The following is a 20,348-nucleotide window of genomic DNA, read 5'->3' on the forward strand; positions in this document are numbered from 1 at the left end:
TCACATAATAGCCTTTCACTAAATGTAAAATAAAAAGAGAATCTGCCAAAATAGTTACTTGATTCTCTTTATCTAAGTTCAACACTCAAATCCAAATCCAATATATTGTATTATAATTTAAATCTATTTATAATTAATTTAAAAATTAGGTTTTTTAAAAAGAAAAATCATAATTAATGATGTAAAATTTGGTTATCTTTGTGTTGATTGTTTCCAGATTCATAATGCAATCCACGTAATTTCAGCACTAAAATCCAAAAGAAGCTGACAATTTTTTATTATTATCAAATTTCACTATTATATTTGAAAAACTGAATCAATAATATAATACTTTCTTTATTTATAATAAAACAAACCGTCATATATTTGCGTGTTGCAATTAATTTAAAATAAAATCAACAACTGTCATCTTTCCTCGTTTGGCAAAATGGTTGCTTCGATTTATCAACAAAAATTTAGGCTTTTCTTGAAATAGAAGCTCACAACTCTTATCTACACACACGTCGGAAAAATGATTCCTTTGAAAAATTGCACGATCAACTACTAGTCAACCTTCGTTTCAAGAAGGCTTTCGCCCACGCCATTCAATGGTATTAATGTGTACGAAAACCCATCCTACAGACTGAAAATATTACAAAGATTGAGAATTGAGTGCTTGCAGTGTGGCGGCTGACAAATTGATACAATGGTGGAAGCAAATATTGACGTTGTGGCGTTCCCGTTTCTTGCACAGGGCCACATTATACCCTTCATGCGACTCTGCCAACTTCTTTCCTCTAGAAATCTCAATGTCGTTTTCGTCACCACTCCTCTGAATGCCAAGCGCCTTCGCAGCGAGCAACCCGATGGTTCGGGCATTAGGGTGGTAGAGATCCCCATGCCTGCTGTCCCGGGGCTGCCCGAGGGCGTCGAAAATACCGAGCGCCTCCCCGATCGCTTTGAAGAGTTCTTTCGGGCCATGGAGGAGACGCAAGCATCTTTACGAGAAATGCTGGAACGCCTTCGACCCACCTCTATCATTGTCGATTTCTGGCCCGTCTTTCTCCTGGATCTTGCCACCGAATTAAACATATATACCATTTACTTCCCCGTCATGGGAGCTTACTGCCAGTGTCTCACGTATTCCCTCCTTACGAGCCTGCCTCTGTCACATAATAATGGCGATCATCCTACCTCGCTAAATCTGCCTGGCCTCCCCAAAGCGATCTCACTGCGTGACTGTGATTTACTCCCTCCTTTTCGTGAAGCCGTCAAGGGCAACCCAGATTCCGTGAAGGATATATTCACCAACCTTGTTCGACACCATGGTCAGTGCAGCATAGTGGTGGTTAATACGTTCTACGAGATGGAAGGGGAGATGTTGGAACACCTCGGAAGCACATTTGGGAAGCCTGTTTGGAGTATTGGCCCCCTTCTCCCTAAAAATACTGCTTCTTCTTCATCCGGGAATTCCAGTTTTTCAGATTCAGAATGCTTGAAATGGCTGAATTCTCAGAAGCCTGAATCCGTAATCTATATCAATTTCGGCAGCCAGATCGCTCTTTCAGTCAATCAAATGCAGGAGGTTGTGGCAGGGTTGGAAGCGAGTGGGCAGTCTTTCCTATGGGCTATAAAGAAACCGATCGACCTCAAAGAAATGGATGATGCATCTTTTATTTCCTCCCTTCCACTGGATTTGCAGGCCTTCATCGAAAAGTATAATAGTGCAGGCGATGAGTCTGAGTGTAGGGGTTTGGTGGTTTTGGGTTGGGTTCCTCAGTGGCAAATATTAGGGCATCCTGCAACGGGTGGACACGTGAGCCATTGTGGCTGGAACTCGTCGCTGGAGAGCATTGGGCAAGGAGTCCCCATCTTAGCGTGGCCCTTCCAACACGACCATCCCTTTGAGGCAAAGTTGCTGGTGGAGGAATTGGGAGTGGCGGAGGAGCTTCGGCGAGAGGAAAATGAGAATGGGGTGTTTGTGGTGAAGAGAGAAGAGGTGGAGAGAGCGGCGAGGCTGATAATCAGAGGAGAAAAGGGGAAAGAGATGAGGGTGAGGGCATTGCAACTGAGGGAAGATGCAGAGAGAGCAAGTGCAGAGGGTGGGACTTCTTTTAAGAATCTGGATAGGCTTGCATTGTTAATACGTAGCATGTCAAATTGATTTCGATTTCTCCAACCCGCGTTGGTTCTTCCGTTGAGAGACCGGCTATATGGATCGGGTATGAAGTATGAAAAGTTTCTAGTGCTATCAATATGTTATAGTGCTATCAATCTGTATGGTCAGTATGTTAGAGTGTGTGTCAATTTTCGAACTCTGCAATTTATATTCAGTGTAAACAAATCCTTATATTGTGGATCTGTTAGAGTTTGTGTCCATCATAATGCTCAGAACGATCTTAGCTGGCTTTAATTTTCTGTATGGCGGAATATGTGTTCTCCCGTCTTGAGCTGTCCACGTTTGGAAGTTATAAAATATCATGAATGGTACCATGTGAGTGCCGTTTTCACTGGTCGAGATAACTTATATATAAGTCATGTTGGGTGTATAAATTTATCTTTTCATTGCTGTGTTTTCTTTAAACACGTGTAAACAAGTACCTTATCTGGTGTAAATGGGAAAGGAGAACGGTGAAAGTACGTTAATTACCGGTGATAAACCGCTATATCTCATATTTAAAATAGCAAAATTTTCAACATATTTAATAAAATTATTATTACTAAATTCATTTATTTAGCACGACATAGAGTATAATATATATATATATAGAGGAAGATGGCGACATTTGGGTGCTTGATAGGAATGCCCGAGTTTCTTAGTGGAAGCCATTCGGAAATCCATGAAGAGTACAAACATAATTGGAGAGTGGAATTAGAAATTAAATCAAAACGCGTTGAAGGAGTCGATGCTAGGGAAACTTAAGGCACAAAAGTGTAGTCAAGCTGTTAGGCTTTTGTTACTGCATTTATTTATTTTTAAAATTTAATAATATCAAATTAATCAAAATTTGGAAATTTTATAAATCAATTATATTTTAAATAAATTATAAATTTAAAAATATTTTATAAATAAAATATAAAAAAATATTTTTAAAATAATAAATCATATAAATTTATAAAAAAAATTAAATTTATTATAAATTCTGACCACTCTTACAATAAATTGAAACTATACCAGCTCTAATACGAACAAACTCAATGAAGTTTAAGGCAAATTTAAACTATAGTTAGTTAATCTAATAATATCATATTATTAAAAAACAATGAACACAGTCCAATAATATCAAATTGTCACATTAGTGGATTTGGTAGTAAATAAATTTATAAAAAAAATTATGGTTTATTTTACTTAATTTTTAAATTATTTTATATTATAATATATTAAATAAATTTAAAAATTAATAAAATATTTAATATTTTATTTTTGTAATTTTAGTGTTTTATTTTTGTATTAGAGAGGTTTATTTTCTATTAGGGAAACTTGACAAGTAACAAAATAATTGTTTTTTAGTCTAAAATTTGACATGAAACTCCCAAAAACTATGATTATACCATATCTCAACATATCTATGAACACTATCATGCCAATGCTCAAACCTAGATACATCAAAATGGCAATTGTGTTCTTCAAAGTCCAAGATACCTATATGCCTCCAAATGCAAGTAAAGAAGCGCTATTAAATGAACAGAGATGCCATGAGATGCTTGTTTCATTGCATGTTGGATATGCTTAGGAGTATGGCCATGGTAGTTATGCACCACAAATTGAGCTTGGAAGTGATCTTGCAAGTTCTCTTCACCTCTACTAGAGGAGTCGTGTTTTCTTCTCATGTGTTGGCGAGGTGTGATATAAAGATGGGATGATAATGAACACGAAAAGGAGCAGTGGGAGTGCATAGGGGGGAGCTTATCTCAACCTAACTACCTAAAGTGAAGTAAGGAGATACAACATGGAGGGGTGTCGAGACAATGAATGGTAAGCTACATGTGTAACAAGGGTGCACTGGGATGGGAAAGAGAGAGCATGTAAGCGCTTCAAGGAAGTTAATTAATTTAGGAAAAATAATATTAGTGCTCCAGTTAGGTACTATTGACAAAGGCCCAACATTTAAGTAGTACAAGAAATAGACTTGTACAAACCAAAATTAAAAGTGTCAACATGTATAGAGGGCAGTGCAATGACCAAAATCATGTAGAAAATGCAGTGAGTAATACCATCTATGCCTTCATACTAAGTAGGATAATTAATTGTAACAATATTTTTATAGAGTTGAGTGGAAAGGGAGGGCATAGACCAAGACTGGTCGATAGAAAGGAGCACCCGATTCCGAGTGTCTCTGAGGTGGAAAGATAAATGGAGTTATGAAGTGCCAAGTATGAGCCCGAGAGTGTTGCTAGCATGCCATAAACTGCTCGCCGCCTCAAATAAATAGATCTTGAGATCCCAGTGATGTCTTGCAGCTCCTTTCAGCAAAGAAGTAGTGAAATATTTGGCAGGATTTTCATACATAGGGGAGGCCAGGTTAGGAGGACCTAGGGCTTCCCTTACTAGCGAAAGAGAAAAAATAGCTTTGTGTAAAAAAATCAAACATGGGGAGGCCAATTTCTTCCTTCTCCACACCAAACTAATAATGTTGGGACTCGACGAAAATAGGAACAGAGACGAGGTTTTCATAGTAGTCTTCCTCTTCATATTGAAGGGAAGTGTATAGTATATTATTTGAGTATTAATTGGAATGTCTAAGTAGATGGTGGGATGGCTTGTCACACCCATCCCCCCCTCCCTCCACCTTTGGGAGGAGGGGCATGGAAGAGTGTCATTTCCCCTACCCTCTAACACATTTATTCTGATTTCCACCTTGATTGAGGGAATAAAATATTTGATATAAAAACATATCAATTTTAAATAAAAAAATTCAAATGTTAGTATTGTGAGTAAGATATATAGAAAATGGGTTTAGAATTTCTATTTCATCCTTTTTATTTGATTGAATGTGACTTTCTTGTGTTAATTAATTTTTTTGAATATTTTTAATTTACATTGTATTTAAATCCTGATGTTTATCATCCCAAGGCTACTTGAGGGTGTGGAATATTTGATCCCCTTGGTGACTTTTTCTGTGCCATGTAGGAGATGCCAAAAATATTAGTTTTCCTTTAGCATAGCTCTATCCTTGTTAATTTCTATCCCTTCTTTCTCCTCTATCTTGGCACCAAAATAAACATATATACCATATACTTCCCTGTAATAGGAACTTACCACCAATGTCTCACATATTCCCTCCTTTTAACCTACCATCATGATGGTGATATTCCTCCCTTGGTAAATCTAGCAAGTGTTATAAAGAAAGAGAGAAATATTAGAATATAATAAGTACATAGATAAACAAAAAACATGATAAATTAACACGAGAAAAAAATTATGTGGTTCACTCAACATTGGCTACATTGATAAAGAAATGCTAGACATTTTATTATGTCATTATTCATAATATTTAGCCCATAAACCACCAATGGTAAATTAACTCTATGACCAAGTCAAATTTACATCATAAGATTTCACATTCTCCCTTCAAGGTAGCATACAATTGAACATACCACCTTCATACCTATTCAAGTGGCCTATTCCAAAATTTAATAATACTTAATTCCATTCACCACCACACTTCAACATGTATACCTATGTAATAGGTCTTATAACATATTAACCTCAACCCATCATACGAGTAAACCAACCACCCTCCACATGTATATTCATGTGGTTCATTCCACAACATGATCTTCCATGTTCTCTATGCATGAGAGGGATGGCATCATGTGTTATTACAATATAACATATATTTCTGAATTACATATCTTACAATAATCTTGGCGAATACATTCTATATATGGCTAGGCTTTACAACTTGAACTAAACACTTTAGGGTGTTCACACACTATTATAGTTCCCCATAGGAAAACAAATCAATACAAGTCATGATAAATTCACTAGAGACAAAAAAATATGTGGTTCACCCAATGTGGGGTTCATCTAGTGAGAAATCACGAAGCTTTTATTTATGTCACCATTCAAATCTGTCAAAATTTTTAGTCTCATTCTCCTTTTATCGTGAACTCACAATGGACAAAGGACATCTTACAATGGATTCATCATTTCTTTAAATAGCCTACATAACATTAGAATACCATGGGAAAATCCATGGGTTATCAAAACCTTAAGGCTATAAATCATCAATAGTAAATTTACTTTATGAACAAGTTAAGTTTATCAGAACTACCCTAACAACAAGAATTTTGGATGTGATCTTATTGCGTGAATCTAATTTTCTCCCTCATTTTCATGAATCCATTAAGGGTTACCGAGATTCCACTAAGGATATATTCACCAACGTCGTATCACTTTGGTTAGTGCATCATAGTGTCGGTTAATATATTCTACGAGATGGAATCAGAGATGGTGGATCACCTTGGAAGCATATTTGGGAAACCTATTTTGAGTATCATCCCTCTAGTCCCTAAAAAATACCACTTCTTCATCTATAAGTGTAGGGATTTCCAATTCGAGTTTCTCAAGTTCAAAGTTCTTAAAATGGATGAATTCTCTCAAGTCTAATTCGGTAATCTATAACAATTTCAACAACGATATCACTCTATTGGTGCATCAATTTAAAGAGGTTGTGGTGGAATTATAAGTAAGTGGGAAATATTTTCTATGGGTGGTGAAGGAATTAAACGATCCAAAAGACATGGATGAAGCAATTTTTATTTCCTCCCTTCTAGTGGATTCATGGGCCTTCATCCATTGGTATAATAGTGTTGGTTATTTGTTTGAGTAGATGGGTTTGGGTTTTTTGGGTTGGGTTTCTTAAGAAAAAATAATATGAGACTTGTAAAATGACCTAGGGGAAAGAAGAATCATTAGAAGATTATGTTAAAATATTTTGACTTAGTTATAAAAGGTTTATTGATTATAAATTAGACTTAGAGTTTGATGGTGTTAGAGAGCAGTAGATGGAGCTATTTAATTCAATAAAAAATCATGACATTTCCCACATTTCTTATGATGAGATAAACAAAGTATTCAAAAACTATTCAAGATATATCATATATAAAATTAAATGTTTTAAAGGAACTATTATATGATCCTCAAGAGCTATAAGTTGTAAGGTGACTAAATCCAATCTTTTAAATTTACTAGAAGTTATGAAAATTTATATTTACTGTCACTAATCATACATTGCACACTATCCAAGTCAAGATGAAGGAAGATGAGATTGAAAAATCATTTGGAAATTTCATCCCTAAAAACACAAATAATCACAATAGGAATGAGTTCACATTAAACAAAGTAGAGGTTTATGGTATTTATGATTAAAAAACACAATACAAGTCAATGTAAATGCCACCTAGCTTGAATGTGTATGCCTATATTCTAAAGAAAACACATAGAATATGTACTTCATCAATCAAAAGAAGGAAAAATTCACCACAATAATTTCTACAACATGTACCTTATGTACACCCTAAATATTTTGATTCTAGCTGGAATAATTAAATCCGTAATCCTTTAACAATTTATTCTTTCCTAGTCCAACAAAAATGGCTAATGCAATCCAAATTCACGCAATAATGGAGATACCAACCTTAATATTATCTTTCTAATTCCAACCTCAACAACACTCTCAATTCCATAACTCACAACAACCATAAAATACCTCAAGCACAATAGCAAAAACAACACTAATAAAGCCACCCATGTAGCCATAAATACCCACCCAATTATCACAAAGACCAAATAATAGAACATTTCAAGTAGCCTATAATAATGTGATTGAAAGTTATGTAGCTTTCTCCCTCAGTTCACCAGACTACAATGAATTTAACCTTCAGTTTTTTTTTGGTAAATATTTTGTATTTCCTAGGAACATGAAGTACATATTAAGTCATGGAGTTTTGGATTGGTTTGTCATTAGGAAAACTAGACTAGACCCAAAATATCAACCTTTTCAAAAGAGGAGAGGACATATTTCTACTACTTGATATAAACACCAAAAACCAAAAACTAAAAATAGGTCACATAGGCCAATATAGACTGATATATAAAAAATAAGAACATGAAGGAATAATATTGAAAGAGATAGGTTAGGGAGATTTTCCCTGCTTAGCTATGGTTCAACATTGTTTCTTGAGAGGAGAGTCTTCATTGGATTTCCATGGGGAAGCTAACGAGACACATCCATGATTGGCTAACGTATCTACAATTTTGCTTTCATTTCTTCTGATGTGAGTATGGATGATCATTGGAATGGAAAGAAGGAGAAATTCTATTCATATGAGTAGGATTTCAAGTCTCTAACTGTAGGATATTTTGTTGATATAGGTGCCATCTAGAATGCCATAGATCATGTTAATAACAAGTTGAGAATGTCCCTCCACTATAATTTTGGTGTAGCCTTGAGTTTATGAAATCAATAGTCCCTTTTATATATCTTTCAATTTTACTACTTTGTTACTATTATATCTCATAAGCCTTAAAAAATGTAAATAAGGGATCCAATCCTTGAAGATACCTCCATAGCACGCCTAACCTGGGTTACCCTTTAAAGTGCCATAAAATTTGAGATTCAGAAAATTAGGGGGAGAAGGGATAAAGGAGGAGGGAATAGGCATTCTAGTAGGGTGAAGAGAGGAAGCAATCGTGACTCTTGGAGTAGGGAAACAAATCTAAAGCAGAAAGGACACCTTGTCTGAGGCCTTCTAATCTTGATTTGACTAAGATTGTTTGGTATTTGATTCCTTTAAATTATTTTAATTGTGATCGAAAGAGAGCCGTGAGGGAGGGAAGAATTCTTGAATATGCACTGATTCCTCTCTTTACAATAGCCCATAGGAGTAGGCTTGGAAGGAGATTTTAGATGTGATTTAGGATAGGATTATTAAAATCTTATGTCCTCCAATTGTTAATGGTGTGAGGGATATTGGATAGATCATAATTTGATCTCTTCATGCTAGCTTCTAGTTCGCCCCACAAATGTTTGGAATAGGGGAAACTACTAAAGGGGTTCTCCATATTTTTATCTTCCTAAAGTAACAAAGAATAGTGGGAAGGGCCTATATACTTGTTTTTCTGAATGTTGTCCAAGGTTACGGTTTTTCCTTGAACTAAGAGCCATAGGAATCCGACACATTTTTCCAATAGATTTCTTTGTCAAATGTAGCTCTATATGGAATCTTTTGGTAATTCTTCAAAACTCACTTCTAGGTTATAGGCCTCATGGATCGAAAAGGAATTGCTTAGTCCATAACCCCATTGCATTTTATCTACTAAGTTGTATATCAGGATGAGTCTTTATTGAAGCTCTTACCAAAATTTTTACTAAGTCTCCTCCCTGTGATGAGGGTTCCATTCCCTTAGAATTAACCACTATCTCCATGTTTTATTTGAGTTATAGGCATCCTAGTAGTCTTTAGGTTTATGAAGGCCTTGGGAAGTCATGTGGGGGCACAAATCCCTTATGTCATTTTATTCATGGAATTTTGGAAGATGTTTCCAAGAGTTCTCCTAAAACTTAGTTGTTTTTCCATAATAGATTTCTTAGGAGCAGTGATGTTGTATCAAATGTGTTCCTTTTTTTCTAGCTTCCAAATGGAGGAGTTTGCTCAGGTGAAGGGAATTCTTATGCACTACCTAATAGGAATGTGTTTTGCATATTTTATCATCCAGATATATTTCCAAAGGAATTTAACTGCTTGAAGCCAATGCAACTAGATATTGGCTCCCATAACTACAACTAAAGTTGAAGGATCACTTAACCCTAGATCTCCCTTTACTTTGGGTATGTAGATCTTAACCAAAGATATAAACAGTCATTATTTTTCAATTTTTCTCCTCCTCACAGGAAATACTATTGTAGGATCTAGCCCCAAGGAATAGCTCAATTTGTCTATTCCTATTACTAAGTACCTTGCCTATCAAGAGGTCATGGGGTCAAATCTCCTTGATGCCCTTGGGATTCAACCTTGCTAGTTTGGCCAACGGGTAGATCCTTCAGGTTAATCTACCTTGATTTTCCCGTGGATGTAGTGGCTTCTTAATGTCCCTGAACCACCCTAAGAAAGAATACTACTGCAGGATCTTGATTGGGTTAAATATGGAAGAGGGAGCCATCAATGAAGATCATAAATAAATGGAAAAATCATGTAGAACCAAATTTAGGAGGATTGGTCTTCCTACCAAGTTTAGTGATCAAAAGGTCCAACTAGTTAACTTTATGAAATTATTAGATCCTCCCATAAACTAAGTTTTGAGGGAACTATCTACAAGCGATGCTCCCAGGTGTTTTGTTGGAAATTTGTTGATTCAAAAACCAAGCATCTTTGCAATATTTTTTCGTAATGCCAAAGGTGCATTAAAGGAAAAAATCCAATATTTAACTCTATTTATTTCCATATATGAGGTAAGAGAAAATTCTTCTAGAATTTGAGAAAATCCTTTGGCTTCTTGAATAGTTGAAACAACCATAGCCAAGGTATCATCCATAAATTGCTAGTGTGATAGATGGAGATAATCACCAAATAGATACAATTCTTTGCATTTTTCTCATCAATTGTTTCTTTTAATGCTCATCTAAGACCCTTCACTACTTCATTAAAGTGAAAAGGTGACATTAGATTTCTTTGCATACCACAACAAGTAGATAAGGGTGCAATAGATGACCTATTTAAAAAAATAGAAAAGAAAGTTGAAGAGATAAGGCTTATGATCTAACAAAGCTAGTCAGGTTGAAGCCAAAGACGTGAAGAATGTTAAGAAATATATATATATATATATATGATGTAAGTAGAGTGGCATATGATATATATGTAATTGTGACAACTTTTTTCTAAGGAATAGAAACCCCATGTAGTGTTTAGTAAATATATATTATCTTTAATATTATCATAAATTCACAAAATTTGAACGACAGTATTGAAATTATTTGTAAAATAAACTATTTGATTTTTCAAATCTGTCCAATTTCTCTGTAACACCCTCTCGTATACTTCCCCAAGTTATATCTCCAATGGAGACTTTCATGTGCATTACCATGATACTTTCATTGGTATTGCCATGAGATCAATGATTTTTTGTTTCCGTACCTCTAAAGGACTTTTTGTTGGAAAGACAAAGGAGAAAAAACATAAATTCACACACAATTCAAACGAGTTGCGACTCTTCTATTGATCAGACAAAACTTGATACTTACAATGAACCCAGTGAAGGGTATTTAACCTTTTCGACTAGTGACTCACCTAAAATATCTTGACATGCAACCACACACTAAAAATCATTTATCACTTAACTCAACTTGAATCAACACTCCACACTCAACCCTCAACACTTACTTAATCGACTCTCTAATATTAGCCAACTCTTCATGTTAGAGTAATTAGCTTAATTTAACACTCCCCCTTTATGACCGCTAAACTAAAACATGACTCATGAAAACTCAAACATGCTTAGTAGTCTAAGTCTCAACTAAGCTTACAACACCCAAGTTTCTTCTATGAAACTCAAACACATATTTTGCTAATGACTTAGTAAATATATCAGCCAATTGATCACTAGATTTGCAAGGCTTCAAGTGAATTTCTCCATTGCTCACAAGTTCTCTAATAAAGTGATATCTGGTATCAATATGCTTGCTCTTCTGATGAAACGCACTATTCCTATATAGTGAAATCGTTGAGGTGTTGTCACAATATATTGTTGTTGATCCTTGTTGTTTCTGCTTGAGTCCATCAAATACTCTTCTTAACCACACTACTTGACATGTTGTTGATGTTGCTGAAACATATTCTACTTCTGCTGAAGAAAGCGTCACAATGGGTTGCTTCTTAGATTCCCATGAAATCACACTTGAACCAGGATGCAACACAAAACCATAAGTGATCTTCCTATCATCCAAACTGCCTGCAAAATCACTATCTGTGTATCCAATCAATTCCTTCTTTTCTGTGCTTACATACATTATGCCTCAATCTCTAGTTCCTGATATGTATCTTAGAATTCTTTTTCCTCCACTCCAATGTGTGTCTTTTGGAGTCTCCATAAATCTGGAAATCAAACTCACTCCTTGCATGATATCCAGTCTTATAGCTGTGAGATACATGAGGCTGCCAACCAATATTTTTAATAGATTTGGATTGACATCTGATCCTTCATCATCCTTTCTTAACTTTGTATCTGTTGCAACTGGTATAGGGATAGGTTTGAAATTTTCCATCTTGAATACTTTCTACAAATCTTTGGCATATTTATTTTGACAAATAAAAATTCCTTTTCCAGATTGCTCAACTTCTATGCCAAGAAAATATTTCATGAGACAAGATCTGTCATCTCAAATTCTTTCATCATGGCTGCTTTAAATTCATCTAACTCAAAATCACTTGTAAAAATAATGTCATCAACATATAAGAAAACAATCAAAATTCATCCATGTTCATTTACCTTTGTGTACAAGGTAAGTTCAATGTTACTTCTGCAAAATCCATTTTTGATCATATAGCTGTCAATTCTGCTATACCAAGCTCTAGGCGCTTGCTTCAGTACATAGAGTGCTTTCTTCAACCTATAAACTCTATCTCCTTTACCTTCAACTTCATATCCTAGAGGTTATTGCACATAAATTTATTTTCCTAGAATTCCGTTGAAGAAGGCTGATTTCACATCCATATGATATACTTTCCCCTTGTTTTGAGTTGTTGTGGCTAGAACTTCTCTTACATTATCCAATCTGGCTATGGAGCAAACATTTCTCCAAAATCTATTCTCAGTTACTGCAAGAATCCTTTTTCTACAAGTATAGCTTTAAATATGTCAATTTCACCTTTCTCACTCAACTTTGTCTTGTACACCCACTTTACACCAATGAGATTTTTGTCCTTTGGTAAATCAACCAAATACCATGTATCATTCTTTTCAATAGCTTCAATTTCTTCATCCATGGCTTGCACCCAATATTCATCTATGATTGCTTCTGCAAAGGAAGAAGGTTGGAATGACAACAATGCAAAACTTGAACTCACATCCAAATCATCATAAATATCTTTCAGACTTCTCATCTTTCTCTTACCATTGCTTGATTCATCACCTGATTGATTGTTGGGAGAATCTCGATCTATTGATCTACTTGAAGATCCATGCTGCTCTGAAAATCTTGGAGTCCTTGTTGGTGTGTCTCTATTTGGTGTCTTCACCTGTGATTCTTGCTGCTCATTTTCTGCTAGATTATCTTCTTCCATCAATGGCACTTGTGCATCAACTATTTTGTCTCCTCTGCCTTTCCAACAAATTGGATGAAGAAATTGAAGCTATTGAAAAAAATGATACATGGGATTTGGTTGATTTACCAAAGGACAAAAATCTGATTGGTGTAAAGTGGGTGTACAAGACAAAGTTGAATGAGAAAGGTGAAATTGACAGATTGGCTAGAGCTACGCTTACAGTATCCAATTTGGCTACTAGAGAAAACATTTCTCCAAAATTTATTCTCAATTGCTGCGAGAATCCTTTTGCTACAAGTCTAGCTTTAAATATGTCAATTTCACCTTTCTCATTTGAATTTGTCTTGTACACCCACTTTACACCGATGATATTTTTGTCCTTTGATAAATCAACCAAATCCCATGTATCGTTGTTTTCAATAGCTTCAATTTCTTCATCGATGGCTTGCACCCAATATTCATCTCTGGTTGCTTCTTCAAATGAAGAAGGTTGGAATAACAACAATGCAAATTTTGAACTAACATCCAAATCATCATAAATATCTTTCAGACTTCTCGTATTTCTCTTACCATTGCTTGATTCATCACCTGATTGATGGATGGGAGAGTCTCGATCTGTTGATCTGCTTCAAGATCCATACTGCTCTGAAAATCTTGGAGTCCTTATTAGTGTGTTTCTGTTTGGTGTCTTCACCTGTGATTCTTGCTACTCCTTTTCTGCTACATCATCTTCTTCCATCAGTGGCACTTGTGCATCAATTGTATTGTCTAGACTCTTGTTCTTTGAACACAGCATCTCTGTTAATTATGGTCTTCTTTGTGACAAGTTTATACAATTTGTAAGCTTTTGATTTATCACTATAACCAATAAATATGCATTTTTCACTTTTATCATCCAATTTTCCTCTTCGCTTCTTAGGCACATGTGCATAATCTACACATCCAAACACTCTGAGATGAGATATATTACAAGATATATTGGACCATGCTTGTTCTGGTACTTTGTTCATCACACTCTTTGTAGGAGATCTGTTGATCAGATAAGTAACACATGCAACTGCTTCTGCCCAATACTCATTAGACAAGTTTCTTCCTTTCAACATGCTTCTTACCATATTCATAATGGTTCTACTTTTTCTCTCTCCTACACCATTTTGTTGCGGTGTGTATCTGGTTATAAATTGTCTTCTGATTCCATGTTGTTTGCAGTAATAATGGAATTCCTTTGAATCATATTCTCCACCACGATATGACCTCAATACCTTGATTTGTCGATCACTTTAGTTCTCTGCTAAGGCTTTGAATTCTTTAAACCTTGCAAAAGTTTCAGACTTCTACTTCAAGAAGTAAACCCAAGTCTTTCTACTATAGTCATCAATGAAAGTGAGGAAGTAACTACTTCCACCAATCGACTATGTCCTTATAGGTCCACACAAGTCTGTATGCACTAGCTCAAGAGGTTGCTTTGCTCGGTATGCAACTCCCTTTTGAAAAATTTCACGGTGTTTCTTTCCTAAGATGCAACACTCACAAGTACTGGTAGGTTCTTTGATGGGAGGTAATCCTCTAACTGTCTGTTTTTGCTACAACAATCTTAAACTAGAAAAATGCAAGTGTCCAAATCGAAAGTGCCATAACCAATGATCATTAGAACATGCAACTATAAAAGAACTAACCTGATCATTGTAATTCATAATTAGAGGAAAGAGTTTGTTCCTCTTCATCTGCACCTTTTCTATTAGCTTCTTACTTGGGGACTTGTCATATATAACACATTCTTGACCTTGAAAGATAACTATGTATCATTTCCGTGTCAGTTGACCGACACTTATCAAATTATGTTTGAGACTAAGAACATAATATACCTCTAAGATTGTCTTCGACTCCCCCTTCTTGGTTAGAATGTTGACCAATCATTTTCCATCTACATCCACAGTGTTGTCAATCCCCAAATTTACCTTTGTTTTCACAGATTGATCCAAATTTTTAACCAATTTATTGTTGCCCGTCATGTGGTTACTGCAACCACTATCCAATAGCCACAAATTATGATAAGGTTGATGCATGGTATGGAAAGATACATACATGCAGTTAGTACTCTCTGTAGTGAAATTAGCTCTCTCATTCCCTTGACTAGCTTTCTTCTTCCTGCAATCACGAGCATAGTGACCAAATTTATTGCAATAATAACATCTCACCTTTGATTTGTCAAATCTTTGATTAATGCCGAAGTTTCAGTAGTTTCTTCCACTTTCATGTTCATGCTCTTCTTGGCCATCTCTCTGACCACCATATCTTCTGCCTCGTCCTCTGCCTCTTGTTCTACTTCTGCCTCGACCTCTATCTCTTGAAATAGAAACTCGACTTATGAAAGTGGTCTCTAAAGTGGAATCGTTATTTCTGTCTATCGTTGCCTCATGTGATAGAAGTGATCCCATCAACTCATCAACTGTCAATGATTCCAAATCCTTGGCTTCTTCTATGGCTGCTACCACAACATCAAATTTCGTAGACAAAGATATGAGGACCTTCTCAACCACTATTTGATCTTTAATTTTTTCACCATAAATCTTTAACTGATTTACGACAGTTATGACCCGATGTCCTCTGTCTCTTTCATCTGCATATTTTTAAAATATCTCCCAATATTCTGCAATTTAACAATATTGACTTTGGCCATACCTTTATAGTTTGTCACCAAAGTATCCCATGCTTCCTTCGGTGAAGACTTGATCATAATGTTCTGGAACACTACTTGGTCCACTCCCTTTTGGATAAGTTGCAACACTTGTGCATTCTTCTTTTTGTCTTTCTTCCATTGTTCCTTCTCTACATTAGTGAGAGATCATTTTTTTACTTCATTCTTAGGTTCTGAAAATCGAAACCAGACATAATCCCAAACATTATATGTCTGCAACGTGATCACCATCTTAATGGCCCACACATCATAATCATTCTGTGTAAACAGTGAGAAATGGAGCTTGAAATTTGAGAAAACCATCTTTCTCTAAAAATTTCTTTTTTAAAACCCTTTCAATTAAAAACCCCAAAATTTATCCTTTCTAATAAATTCCAAATTTTGTTTTTTTTTTTTTGAAAACCCTAAAAAAAAATTCCTTTTTATTTTGAAAACCCTTTTCTAAATGAAGATCTCTCCTCTTTTAAAAAAAACTTATTAAAAAGCTTTATTAAAAAAGTCGTCAAACTTCAAGAATCCTTTAAAAGGTTCAATGAAAAGACCTTTCACAAACACTTTGTTATTTTCCGTCACGTATTTAAGAAGTCAAACAACGAACTTTGGCTGACTTCTCCAAGCTAAGACTCTGTATCATTTAAACTAGTTGTGTGTTAACGTCTTTCATGTTAATGAACTCCCGAGTTAGTCCTCTAACGCTTCTAACCACAGATGGAACCCGCGTGCATGGAAATAAGTTAAGTCTAAGAATTGTAATGCGTCTCTCTGTTAAGCATACTAGCGTTATAACGCTCTGTATATCATAGTGGTGCGTTATAGTTCTGTATATCATAGTGGTGCGTTATAGTTCAAATAAGGAAAAAAAATTCTCTTTTCTTTCTCACGGATGCTGCTAATCCGTTTTTCATGACTTTTTCTAACTTCGTTCTGATACTAATTTGTTGAAAACACAGAGGAGATAAAACATAAATTCACACAAATTACATGAGTTGCGACTCTTTTATTGATCACACAAAATTTGATACCGCATGCTGCTAATCCGTTTTTCATTACTTTTTCTAACCTCGTTCTGATACTAATTTGTTGAAAAGACAGAGGAGACAAAACATAAATTCACACAAATCACATGAGTTGCGACTCTTTTATTGATCACACAAAATTTGATACTTACAATGAATCTGGTGACTAGTGACTTGCCTAAAATATCTTGACATGCCATCACACCTAAAAATAATCTATCACTTAACTCGACTTGACTCAACACACTACACTCAACCCTCAACGCTTAATTAATTAACTCTAATTTCAACGTACTCCTTGTACAAAAATAATTAACTTATTTTAACACTTTTCAAATCTATCAAAATTTCTCTCGATCCCTTTTTTATACTTCCCAATACAACCTCCAATGGTGAATTTCATATGCATTACCATGATACTCTCATTAATATTACCATGAGATCAATGATTTTTCGTTACCGCACTTAAGATTTTTAACTTTATTTTGGAAAGGCTTTTAGTTACAAAATATTTAAAATATTGTATTACAATTCATTTTAGAAACATCAATATAAGTTACCATGCTTAAAGATTTTAATATAAATTTTAATTAATAATTTAAGAGCAATTCAGTAATATCAGTAAAAACTAGATAAGTTCCCACACTTTAAGATTTTAACATAATTTGGGAAAAGCTTTTAGTTACAAAATATCATTTAAAACATTATATTATAATTTATTTTAGACACATCCATATAAGTTACAATATTTAAGATTTTAATATAACTTTTAACATTAATATTTTGAAAAGGTATTTAGTTTTTCAATCTCAATATTAAATATTGTATTATAATTTAAATTTATTTATAATTAAGTAAAAGTTTACCTTTTAAGGTAAAAACATGGTTATGAACTAAAATCCAAAAGAATCTTACCAAAAACTTTAGCAAAACTTCACTATTATATTTGAAAAACTAGATCAACATTATAATACATCTGTCATCCATCATCATGTGGCAAAATGGTTGCTTTGAAAAATTAACGCTTTTCTTGAAATAAAAAATAACAACTCTTATCACCATAGAAAAAAGGTTCATTTGAAAAATTGCATTGAAAAATTGCACAATCAACTAGTAGTAGGCCTTTCATTCAACAAGGCTTTTGCCCATGGGACTCAATGGTATTCATGTGGACGCAATATTACAAAGATCGAGAATTGAGTGCTTGCAGTGTGACGGGTTATAGACATACTGATACAATGGTTGAAGCAAACATTCACGTTGTGGCGTTTCCGATGATAACTTCACCTTTTATCGGACTCTCTTAATTTCTCTATAAATCTCACTATATAAATCTCACTATTGTATTAATGATGTAATTTTTATTTTTATTTTAAATGTTTTTATATTATTTCATGTGTTTTGGGATTTTTTATAAGGTGAGATTGGTCGTTCGATTAATCAAAGAATTTGTGAGTATGTCGTTGACATCAAGTATGATAGGGCTTGCTCTTATGTTTTGACAGAGCATGCAGATAAATCTAAGTATTACATGTTCCTCTATTTTGATAGAGCATGCAAATAAATCTAAGCATCACATTTCCATTGAGGAGGCCCAAGTCATTGTTAGGGTTAGTCACTTCCATCATCATTAATTTAAAGAGATCCTAGAAATTGAAAAAGGAACCAATAATTTGAATAGAGATAATGGTTAGAATATTAATAGAAGCTGGGTCCCTGTACTGTCCCACTAGTTTTTTAGATTTTTTTGGGATTTATTTTGTTTGTTTGTTTATCTATGTAGGTATTGGCGTCCTTTTTATAGTATTTGTTGTTGATTTATTCTTCATTAAGGTTTATTTTCTTGTTCCTTCCTATTTTTTTATGTATTTTATCATCTTATTCGTTCTTAACTCTTTTTAGCATTTTTGTTATTTGTTTAATTGACCTTAGCTCCATATTTTATTGTTGACCCTATATTTATTTCCATTTATTATTTTATTTATTAAAGGATTTTGTGAGGTTTTGACTCATTTTTATAATTTTTGACTTCCGTTTTGTTTAGTGTTTCACTTTGATTATTATTATTATTATTTAAAAATTAGTTGCTTAATATAGCTTTTACTTATTAATATTTGTTTTTAATAAATTAATAAATTAATATCATAATTTACATATTATTTTTCAAAAACTAGTAATATTTGGTTTTAATAAATTAATTTAAATATTATTTTTCAAACACTAACCATTTAATATAGCCATTACTTATTAATATTTTTTAATAAATTAATATACTAATATCATTATTTAAATATATAATTGTTACGTAATAATATTTGTTTTTAATATATTAATAAATTAATATCATAATTTAAATATTATTGCTCTACATTTCTTTCTATTTAGGCCTTTGCCATGGTCTGTCTCTTCATTTGGTGAACTACACTCATGGTTCAAAACACTGGCCAAAAATTTCTCTTATGTGATTTTTACAGAAAGACTTTGCTTAAATAATAAATTAATTATATAATTATAGACTAATTTATATTAAATTTAATTTTTGATTTTTAAGCCTTCACTGAATCAAATATTTTTTCGAGTTTATAAATTTTGTAAATTAATTATATAATTATAGACTAATGTATATTAAATTTAATTTTTGATCTATTAAGCCTTAACAGGATCAAATATTTTTTGAGTTGGTTTTAGTAAGATTTTTTGGAGTTTCCGGTGCCGAAAGCCAGCAGAAAAAATTAAGTGAAATCTTGATTTCTGTTATTTGTGCAGGGATTAACCATCAAGCTTGTGATTTCATTCATTTCCTATTTTTTTACTTTAAAAGAGAATTGAGATAAATTTAGACTAGTTTAATTATTAATTATAATTATAATTATTGTTTTTTTAACTATTACTTTTACTTTTAGTTTTATGTAATTTGATGTAGTGAAAATATTTTATTGATAATTATAATTATTAATATTTTTCTTTTAATTAGGTACTCTACAACTTAGTATGGGTAGATATCATGTTTCACATTTAACATTTAATAAATTTAACCTAATATCTATGTTGGCCCTCATTAAAAATTGATATAATTATTATGTATAAAAAAATATAAATTGGACATTGTTTTTACAGAAGACAAAGTGGAATGGGTTTTATCTAACAGTGTGAAGTGGAATTTTGTTTGTGAGAAAGGGTGAATTAAGTAAAGTAAAATAGTTAATTTAAAGTTGGTGCAATCTATATTCTGATTAGATGCTTTTGTGATTCATGATTTAAGAAATCACATAGAAACATGACCCCCATGTTTTTATGTGATTTCTTCAAAAGATCTTGGCTTGAATATAATATTTTTATCTTAAAATATAATATAATATTTTTTTATTTTTATTTTTCAAGTAAAATTA

The 20,348-nt window shown here is 33.6% G+C and overlaps 1 protein-coding gene across 1 annotated transcript; it reads left to right on the forward strand.

The window, feature by feature from the left end:
* Positions 1–685: 685 nt before the first annotated feature.
* Positions 686–2,143, forward strand: LOC149190929 (scopoletin glucosyltransferase-like). The gene has a single exon (XM_089413472.1). It carries the CDS (start codon positions 686–688, stop codon positions 2,141–2,143), a length of 1,458 nt encoding a protein of 485 aa, XP_089269598.1.
* The last annotated feature ends 18,205 nt before the right edge of the window (positions 2,144–20,348 follow it).

This window comes from Pinus tabuliformis, chromosome 3_1, assembly GCF_031772625.1.
Source record: "Pinus tabuliformis cultivar Carrire ecotype Pingquan chromosome 3_1, CPIR1, whole genome shotgun sequence".
Lineage (NCBI taxonomy): Eukaryota > Viridiplantae > Streptophyta > Pinopsida > Pinales > Pinaceae > Pinus > Pinus tabuliformis.